The sequence below is a fragment of the Panthera pardus genome, unplaced genomic scaffold (assembly GCF_024362965.1).
Source record: "Panthera pardus isolate Hobbes unplaced genomic scaffold, ASM2436296v1 HiC_scaffold_18, whole genome shotgun sequence".
Classification (NCBI taxonomy): Eukaryota; Metazoa; Chordata; class Mammalia; order Carnivora; family Felidae; genus Panthera; species Panthera pardus.
Genome location: NW_026526743.1, coordinates 923,711 through 934,213, shown reverse-complemented (window position 1 = coordinate 934,213; position 10,503 = coordinate 923,711). Strand labels below are relative to the sequence as shown.

Here is a 10,503-nt window from a genome sequence, read left to right as displayed (position 1 = left end):
AAGGGCTTCCCGGAGGGTTTGTGCGTGAGGGGCCCGGGGTGTTTCCCAGGCGGAGGAGAGACGAGACTCCCAAGGCTCAAAAACTCATCTTTATTGGGAAGACTCAAAACAAACAACCTGTATCCCCCACCTTCAGGCTTGGGGAAGGAGAGCTGAGGATCTGCACCCTTCTCCCATATATACACTCCAGAATCCGCCTGGAGAAGGTGCCCCCCGTCTTGTGGGGGTTGAGGCAGCTTTACAAGCTGGTGCATGGGAGCCAAGCCCCTTTTCCTCTCCGGACTCGGTTTTCTCATTTGTAAAATGGGCTCAGGGGAAACCGGTGCTACGGAGCTTCTGACCAGCGCTGAACATGTCCCATTCAGAAGGATGAGGAGGTCGGAAGACTGACCAAGGGTGGCCCAAGGGGATGGAGGTGCTGGACATCCTGGTTGGGTTTTCAGGGCTCCTTCTACCTACTTCCCTCCCCGCCCAACGCCTCTCTCCTCCAGCACCTCGGGGCTACGTGGCCTCGGGCCCCGGGGACAGGAGCCCTCCCCCAAATCCGACCTCGCGGTACTGGTTGGGGAACATGTTGCTGCCCACAAGGCTGGCAGTGCCCCCGTCCCCGGGGCCTGGGGCCTGGTATGAGTCCAGTGTCATTGGCTCGGGGCCGGAAGGCTCTCCAACAGTGGGCCCTGCAGCCCCGTTGCCCGTGACAGCGCTGGCGAGTGGCGGCGCCGGGGGCAACATGTCCAGCATGGTGAAGAGTGTGGGGGCTGTGGCGTCATCGTAGGCAAAGCTGTCGTCCAGGAGGTCCGGCCCCCCTGGGGGCTCCAGGCCGGGTAGGGACACGGGGCCAGGGAAGAAGTCTGTATCCGGCAGCAGGGCTGACGGCGGGAGGAACGGGCCTGCAGGGATGAAAAGACCGAAGGAAGCAGGGCAGGCTTCAGGGTCAACTTCTGGCCCGGTTCTAACTCGAATGCCCTGATAGTGCTAAATGCGTTATTACTGTGGCCTCTGTTAATCCCAAGGAGACCCTTGGAGTAGGGACTATCACCATTCTCACTTAATAAGCAAACAGGCAACATAATTCACTCACACATAGCTAGCGAGTTGCGGACCCAGGGTTCAAACCATGCTCCTGCAGTGCTAGGGAGTTTTTCCAAAAAATAAGAAAGCTGAAGAAGCCCCTCTGCCCCCCCCCCATTATAGACACAACCCGAAAAGAAATCCCCACACATGGGAGACCCAAATGAGGAGTCACCAGTCCCCAAATTGGAAGGTAAAATTATGTGTCATTATAGGAGAGTGTCTCTTTGCAACAAGACAAACCTCACCAGCAAAGGTATATTACGCTTATCTCAGAAAGAGACCCAGGACTACTGGGACTCTATTTCCCAGCCTCGCTTACAGCTTAATGTGGTTATGTGACTAAGTTTTCCTCGCTGGAATGTGGGCATGATGGCTGGAGCTGGGGCAGCCACCTTGGACCATGAGATAGAAACTGTGAGGTGAAAATGGCTGGAGCTTGCTTGGGTCTCTGATGATCATACAGCCTCCAAACCATCCCGGGACTGTCTATCTCTGATTATCTGAGAGAAGACATCAAGTTCTACCTTGTCAAGGCCCCCGTTAATTTGGGCTTTGCTGTGAACGCAGCTAAACATGATCATAACAAATGCAGGTGGCATTCCCGATCTCTGGCAAGTTCCTAAGATCTGAGCATGAACTCTGTGCCAGCCACTGTGCTGTGGGACAGGACCTCACTAAATTCTAAAAGGGACCTTAAGAGGTAGAATTTCCGTCTGACAGATGAGGTCCCGAGGAGTCACACGGAAGTCTCACCGTGGCTAAATTCGGGCCTCAGAATTCAAACTGCGTCTGATCCCATGAGGCCATGCTCCTGACCATTATACTCTCATGCCAGAGCAGCTCTGCCCCAAGGATGAGAGAGGGGGACTTTAGGCACTGGGAAACTGGGGTGATGGAGGAGGCAGATGAATGGCAGGTGGCTAATGAGGAGAGGCTGGGATTGGTGGTTGCTATGGGTGGAGCTCTGGAGGCACTGGTTACCAGGGGCAGTGGGTAGAGGGAATAACAGGTGACACTTGAAACCTCCAGGGTGGGGCTGGCTGGGTCCAGGTTCAGCTGACTCTGGCTGGGAGCTGGGTGGCTGGGGTACTGGGGGTGGGGGGGGGGTGGGGGGGGGGGTGGCGTTCTTCCAGCTGGCGGTCAGTGGGTGGGGAGGCTTCTGATGGCAGCCAGATGGGGCTGCGGTTCATGGGAAGTGGAAGCTGGCGTGTGAGTTTAGATGAAGGCAGGGGTCGAACAGGCCAGAGGGTGGCTGGGTTAGAGAGGCTCTCGGTGAGAGTTGGCTGGCCCTGACACCCACCCCCACCTGCCTGCCATCCCCTCCCGGCTACCTCCTTCACACAGCGCTTCACCACCAACCTACACAGATGGCCACGTACAGCTCCCCGCCCCATCACAGACCAGGTGGGTGACCTCGGGTAAGACCCCCCGTCTGCCTCTCTGTCGGGCGCCGTGCGCTGAGCGCGGAGCCTGCTTGGGAGTCTCCCTCTCCCTCTCTTTCCGCCCCTCCCCCACTCGCTCTCACTCTCCCAACATCAATAAATAAACGTTAAAAGGTACATTAAAATCTAAAAGGCCCGTGAGGTAGGCCTATGGTGAAACGCTTCAGAGGAGGCCCTGAAGCTCTGACCAACTTGGCCATGGTCACCCAGCGGGTCAATGGCCCAGCTGAGATCAGAGCCTCCAGACTGTGTCCAGAACTCTTATCCTTTCTACTTCAGGCTGCTGCCTAAGTGGTGAGTTACTGGCCTTGTGGGAGGTGGGGGGGGGGGGGGCGGCCCTGAAGAGGCCAGAAGCACCCTCACCCTGCTTCAGAGGGCAGGGACCCACCCGTGCTGTGACCCACCTGAGCCGTGGTTGGGCAGGAAGTGATCCAGGAAGGCCGGCTTTTTCCTCCGCCGTTTGCTCTCGATGCCATGGGGGTCTAAGGGAAGGTGGAGATGAGGAGCCCTGGACCCTCACAGCCCCGCCCCCCCAGCCTAGGACTTAGCCATCCCCTCCCAGGAACCTGGAGATGGGTGTGGAAAGGGGCATAAGGGACACACCGGAGCTGTTCAGCTCCCCAAGGACGTCCGGCATCCCCCGTTTCCGCTTCTTGTCCACTCCGTAGCTGTCTGTTCAGGAGACACCAGGGGCAAGGGAATCCATCAATAATTATAATTAAGCATGAATTACAGACACCGTTTAGGAAGTCCTTGACTTGCTCTAGTTTTTGGCCAACTAATGCAAATAGATGTCCACATCTTAATCAGAATGAAAAACCCAGATCCACTTCTAGCCACACTGGCCTCTTTGTCGTTCCTGGAACACGCCAGGCACAATCCTGCCTCAGGACCTTTGCACTTGCGACTCCAGCTGCTTGACACTATTTCCCGCCTCCCACCACTTCCCTCAAGAATTGCTTAGACATCCTCACGTCCTCAGCCATCCCCTTCTCCAGGAAGGCTTCCCTGATCCCCAGGCTTGGGTCAGATGCCCCCTCGGAGTGACCTGAGTCCCCCGAGCAATTCCATCCCCTCTAAAGGACTATGACACTTACAAGGGCAAAGCTGAGGCTACCTTGGTCACTGCTGTGTCCCCAGCACCACCCGGTACAGGGCCAGGCATGAGCCGACGTGCTGAGGGGACAAATAAATACTCCCCAAATGCCATCAGATGGGTAGCATTATTTCCATTTTACATAGGAGGCTGAGGTTGAGAGAGGCCAAGTTCACAAAACCAGTAAGTAGTGGGTCCAGGAGTTGAACCCCAGTCTGTGCGGTCATGAACCTGCATTTTACTTCTGCCTCTTCCTCTGGCCCCTCTAGGCCAAAGACTTGGTCTCTGGGCAGTGGGTCACCCTGGATTTCTGTGGTTACCATGGTCCCGAGGCAGGTACGTGAAGGGCAGAGGCTCACTGCAGACCCCGTCGGTAAGCCGCTGCAGGAAGACGTTCACGGTCACAGGCTCAGCGATTTCCAGGTCCTCATAGGGCGGTGTCTTGAACACAATGGCGATCTGGCGGTGCACATCGGCCTGGGAGAAGTCTGCCCGGCCTTCCCAGGAGGCCCTGCTGAACACCACCGATATATCCTCTGGCGGGAAAGTGGGGACATCAGCTGAGCCAGGACACTGGCCCACTGGGCCCCCAACACGTTCAGCCTCCCCCCAAATCAATGTTGATGTTTTTCAAGTATTTTTTTAAGTTTTTGCAATTCCAGCTGATTTTTTTTTTTTTAAATGAGTTCCACGCCCCATGTGGGGCTTGAACTCACGACCCCAAGATCGAGAATCACACGCTCTACCAACCGAACCAGCCAGGTGCCCCCGATATTGATAGTCTTAAGAATAAAACTAATCATCGTGGCAGCTAACCTGTTGAGCACCTACTCGGGTGCTAGTCACTAAGTATCTTAAATATTTTTTATGTATATTATCTCATTTAATCCTTTGAGCAACCTGAGCGGCAGGCAGAATTAATATCCCCACGGTGTCAGAAGCCCCGCAGACCACTGTCAGATTCAGTGATTCACTAAGGGGACCCACAGGACTCAACATATACTCATACTCATGGCTGAGATTTATTACAGCAAGAGGATAATGAGCGTCCTCAGTAAAGGGAAAAGATTTTGCCTGGAGTAAAGTCCAGAGGAAACCAGTCACAAGCTTCCAAGAGTCCTCTCCCAGTGGAGGCGCAGAGAACATGCTGATTCCCACCCCCCCCCCGTAACAAACTGTGACAACACGTGTGAAATGTGGTCTCTCAGGGAAGCTCACTGGAGACCCTGGCACCCCGGGGGTTTTTACGGGGGGCTGGTTCCATAGGCACCGTCTGCCTGGCACATACCAAAATTCCAGACTCCCAGAAGCAAAGCAGGTGTTCAGCACAAACCACATTGTCCGTGCAAACAGTTTAAACACAGTGAGCCACTCCCATCAGTCAGGGAATGGTGGGAGCCCTCTCGACACCCAAGATTCCAAAAGCCAGCCAAGGGTCAGCCCTTGAAGTAGGCCTTTCAAAGGGTAATAGTCTCAGATCTACTGTGCCAACTCTCCTACACAGCCACTTTAATTTTTTTTTAATGTTTATTTATTTTTGAGAGAGGGAGGGAGAGAGAGAGAGAGAGAGCACGAGCAGGGAGGGGGCAGAGAGGGAGGGAGACACAATCCGAAGCAGGCTCCAGCCTCTGAGCTGTCAGCACAGAGCCCCAACTCATGAAACTCGAGATCATGACCTGAGCCGGAGTCGGATGCGTGACCGTGACCGACTCAGCCCCCCAGGGGCCCCAAGTATGATTACTTTTATTAGCATTATACAAGGTACTAGCTTCAGGCCTGGCACTCAGAAATTCTCATTAATGCTAACTCTTTGTAGTGTAGTTCTTGGGTAGTTGAGATCCTGTAACATCCCAACACCAGCTCGTTTTAGGGATGAGGAAATGGAGACTCAGGGTGGTGAAGTCACCAACCCAAGACTGGCCAGTGAGTGAACGATGGTCAGGACTCACATCTGCCCCTAGTTATTTGCACACACCTGGAACAGTTTCCCTGCTCTTGGTCCCCAATCCCAGGCCCCTAACAATCTCCTTGGCATTCCTCAGATCTTGGCTCAAATATCACCTCCTCTGGGAAGCCTTCCATGGTGCCCAGACCATGTCTGGTCTTCTTGTTGTTCAGTCTTGGTGCTTTGTCTTCTTCTGTCTTAGCATAACTCACCTTTGGAATTTGTCTTTATTTCCTTATCCCCCCCCCCCCCCCCCCCCACTGAACTGGGAGCCCTGCGAGAGCAGAGCCCGGGGCTGTCTCTGTCACTGCTATGTCCCAACACTGCCTAGCACAAGGGCCCAGCACAGAGAGCCACTCAATCACCATTTGCTCATTCACTCAAAATTTTATAAGAACCTCCCATTCCTGGGGGGGGGGGGGCACCTGGGGGCCTCAGCCAGTTGAGCGTCCGACTTCGGCTCAGGTCATGATCAGGTTTGGGAGTTTGAGCCCCGCGTCGGGCTCTGTGCTAACAGCTCAGAGCCTGGAGCTTGCTTCAGATTCTGTGTCTCCTCCTCTCTCTGCCCCTCCTATGCTCATGCTGTCTCTCTCTGTCTCTCAATAATACATAAACGTTAAAAAAAAATTAAGAACCTCCCGTTCCTGGGCACAAAAACTTATACATAAATGTTCGATTGGTCATAGTGACACTTGTAATAACCAAAAGGTGGGGGGAACCTGGGTGGCTCAGTCAGTTAAGTGTCTGACTCTTGATTTCTCCTCAGGGTGGTAGGATCGAGCCCTACACCAGACTCTGCACTGCAGAGCCCGCTTGGGATTCTCTCTCTCCGCCCCTCCCCTGCTCGTGCTTTCTCTCTCTCTAAAAAAAAAAAAAAAAAGAAAAGAAAAAGAAAAAAAAAAGTAAGACATCTAGGTTTACAAAAAAAAAAAAAAAAACCCAAAAACTCAAGTGTTTACAAAATAAAACATTTTTTAATTAAAAAACAAGAATAGCCAACCCAAATGTCCACCAACTTATAAATGAATACACAAATTATATATCTGTGCAGTGGTGTATTCAGTCATAAAAAGGAAGGAAGCCCCATACTACCACACAGATGAATCCTGCAAACATTAAGCGAAAGAAGCCAGACATGAAAGGCCATGTGTCGTAAGATTCCATTTATGTGAAATGTCCAGAAGAGAGAAATCTACCAACAGACACTGACTAGTGGTGGCCAGGGCTTAGGGGAGGGAAGAATACAGAGTGACTGCTTATATAATATAATAGACCATGAAAATGTTCTGGAACTAGATAGTGGTGGTGGCACCCCATGATGACTGTATTAAGTGCCACTGAATTGTATACTTTAAAACGGTTAAAAAAAAAAATTTTTTTTTAAAGAGTAAGGGGCAACCGGGTGGCCCAGTTGGTTGAGTGTCTGACTTCGGCCCAGGTCATGATCTCATGGTTCGTGAGTTCGAGTCCCACATTAGGCTCCCCGCTATCAGCATGGAGCCGGCTTGAGATCCTCTGTCCCCTCTCTCCCTGCCCCTCCCTCACCTGCATGCGTGCTCTCTCTCTCAAAAATAAATAAACATTGAAACAATTTTTAATTTTAAAGAGTGAAACTTGTGGCAAAAAACAAAAAAAAGTACTTTTTTTTTTTTTTTTTTTTTCCTGAGAACGTCATGTGTGCTTGACCCTGGACTGGGTAGTTCTGGGGACACAGCTGCTCACCAAGACAGCCCTAGGTCCTACCCTATACACCCCAATGGAGGAGACAGATGTTAACTATGTAATCACACAGCCTGAGAAAGGATTGAGAAGGATCCCTGAAGCTGTGACAGGCTCTCCCACTCTGCTCCCCACCTGCCCCAATGGCCTTGCTGTTCCTCCAACACCGGGACCTGCTACCACCCCAGGGCCTTTGCACTTGCTGTTTCCTCTGCTGAATCGCTCTTCCCCAGAGAGTCACACAGATCCCTCATGGCTCCCACAACATACCCTAAGAGTGGTCTTCCCTGACCCCACTGAGTAAAATTGTGCCCACAAGCCTTCCAGCCATTCTTCCCTATCTCCTTTCTCAGAATTGTTTTTCTCCAAACACTACTTTGTCACCATCTTCCTGAATTTTTTTTCAACTCTCTTTCTCTATCTTTTTTCTGCTTCCTCCCAGAACGATGATTAGGAGCACAGACCACCTGCATTCAAATCCGGTCTCTACCCGCCTAGCTGTGTGACCTTGTGCAAGTTACTTAACCTTTCTGTGCCTTAGTTTCCTGTCTATAAAAGAGAGATAATGATTGGATCTACCTCCTAGAACTGTTAGGCAATTAGATGACCTACTGAGTGATACATACAAAATGCTTGTAAGACGGGTGCCTGGGTGGCTCAGTCAGTTAAGCATCCGACTTCAACTCAGGTTATGATCTCATAAGTTCGTGGGTTCGAGCCCCACATTGGGCTCTGTGCTGACAGCTCCGAGCCTGGAGCCTGCTTCAGATTCTGTGTCTCCTCCCTTTCTCTGCACCTCCCCGGCTTGCCCTCTGTCTTCCTCTCAAAAATAAATAAACATTAAAAAAAAAAATCGAAAACAAAAACCAAAGTGCTTGTAAGAGAGCTTGGCATATAGAAAGGGCAAGATAAACGTTAGCTCTTTATTACTGTTGGGGGTGATGCGATGTATAATAGAGTCACATGACAGAAAACGCAAAGGATACAGAAAAGACATATATGGTAAGAGGGAAAGCTCTCCCCAGCCAGGCAATGCGGCGGGCACCTGTTTTTTATGAAACCCTCTGTTTGAAAAAGGGACACTTGAACAGACACGAATGAAGCGGGGGAGATATTTCTCCCCCTCTCCATTTTCCTCCTCCTGTAGCCCTAGCCCAGCCGTCATAAAGCATTTATTTATGCAACTCCAAGATGTTAATATCAGAGTCCCCCCCGCCCCGTCCCCACCGCAGCTCCTGGGGGCCGGCACTGCCTGGCCTGAGCCAGCACATAAGGCTCTCCATCTTTGCTCATGAATGAGCGAGTGAGCGGTTCCGTGAGCGAACGGACCAGTCAGCTGTTTCACTCGGGCTCCACAACCAGAGCTCTGGATCCTTCGACTCCGCCGCCCCCAGTCGACCAGCTCCTCCTCACCCAATCACCCTCCCAGCTCCCTGGCTACCCCAGCAAAGCCAGCAGACCCCACGCCCCGTCCCGGGGCGCTGTCCCAGGTCCCTCACCTTTCTGCACCTTGTCGCACAGCAGATAGAGCTCCTCGCCCCCCGTGCACGGCCCGCTCTCCTTGTTAATTCGGCAAATCCGCAGCTCTGACGTGTTTGTGGACTCTGGGACAGAGCGAGGGGAAGAGGGATGGAAGCAAAGATGAGAATTCGGTCATCCAACCCTTAGCAGGTACCTCGTGGGTGCCCACCCTGGGCCAGGCCAAGATGGAAACGGAGAAGCCAGCTGGCCTGATCCTCCTGGAACCCGTGGTCCAGGGAGAAGAAGAAGATGCTCAGACGGAAGGGTGGATGGAGAGTCGCGAGTCCTCCAGGCTGAGGCCCAGTGAGTGTCCAGCCGAAAGGGAGGCTGTCAGGCCTCAGAGGAGAGTCGGCCAGGTCAGGGGTCAGAGACCATTCTGAGAGGAGGATTCGGGGTCTGAGATCTGTAGTGGACACCCTCGTCTTGCCTGTCTAGCAGCAGCCCCTCAATTTTTCTTGAAGATAACAGCCCCCACCCCCCATCTCAGTCAAGTGTGCACCTGTTTTGGGGGGCTGAAGCCACTCCCTAGCTCAGCAGTGATCACATGCCCCAAACCTGGCCAATGAAAGCACTGCCTCCCTCTGGCCACAGCTGATTGGGCAGAGAGGAACACATGACCGAAGCCAGGCCAATGAGAGCAAGCCCCGAGAATCCAACCAAAAACACTGGGTAAGAGAAGCTCTCTTTGGGCACAGGGGAGAGGTTCCAAGCTGGTAGGATACAAGCCTAGGGCTGCATACAGTCATTTTGCCCCCACCATGGGAGGACCCTGCCAAAAATGACTCTAAATTGGAGGAAATACAACTTAGAGTTGGAAAGAGATCCCTAATGGTACCGCTGAGCGCCTGGATTCAGCCAGACCTGAAGCACTTTAGGTGCTGGACCTTGTTAATTAATGGAACAAACAGATTCTTCAGCCCATTTGAGTTGGAATCCTATCACTTGCACCCACAAAAGCCTTGACTGAATTAATATCCCTCCCATTTGAGGGCACCTGGGTGGATCAGTCACTTAAGCGGCTGACTCTTGGTTTTGGCTCAGGTTATGATCTCACGGTTTGTGAAATCGAGTCCCGAACCAGGCTTTGCACTGACAGCATGGAGCCTGTTTGGGATTCTCTCTCTGCCCCTCCCTCTCTCTGTCTCAAAATAAATAAACTTAAAAAAAAAAAAAATCCCTCCTCATTTTGATGCTTGTGGCAGTCACTGTAGGCTGCTAAAACCTAACAGCCATTTCCTCTTCCATACCTATATTGCTCTGTAGAGGATGGAAAACCTAAATACTTGCCTTCCCAGACTCCCTTGCAACTAGGGGCAGCGATGAGACCAAATTACGGCCAATGATACATAAACAGAAGTCTACCAGGGGGATTCTGGGGAATCTACTGTTTTCTGTATAAAAGAAAAAAGTATTATTACTCGTGCTGCCTCTTTCCTAGAACTGCCTAGTACAGTGGTTCAGGTTGTGCACTCTACAATACTAAGAGCCCTCGCTTCCATAGGCTACCTAATAAATGCTGACCACTGCAATTGGGCAGTGTACAGCCTACACACCGTACAGGGTGACACTGCCCATCGTGCCTTGAACACAGACATGATATCTGGAGCCGTGGCAGCCAGCTCATGACCAAGGGCATCACAGAGCTGAACCAGGGCCCTAATATTGCCGAGCAGCCGAATCAGCACGGACAGACTTAATAACGAGAC

At 52.1% G+C, this 10,503-nt stretch overlaps 1 protein-coding gene across 2 annotated transcripts in view; it reads right to left on the bottom strand.

Annotated features, from left to right (window-relative positions):
• Nucleotides 1–74: 74 nt before the first annotated feature.
• The window catches only part of RELB (RELB proto-oncogene, NF-kB subunit), a 28,476-nt gene continuing 18,047 nt past the window's right edge, over nt 75–10,503 (bottom strand). For both annotated transcript variants that reach the window (XM_019426041.2, XM_019426042.2), the window contains 5 exons: nt 8,776–8,880; nt 3,933–4,148; nt 3,120–3,188; nt 2,921–2,998; nt 75–890 (listed from right to left, as the gene is read on the bottom strand). In XM_019426041.2, coding sequence (XP_019281586.2) covers nt 502–890; nt 2,921–2,998; nt 3,120–3,188; nt 3,933–4,148; nt 8,776–8,880 — 857 coding nt within the window. In that variant the 3' untranslated portion in view covers nt 75–501. The remainder of the gene's footprint in view (nt 891–2,920; nt 2,999–3,119; nt 3,189–3,932; nt 4,149–8,775; nt 8,881–10,503) is intronic.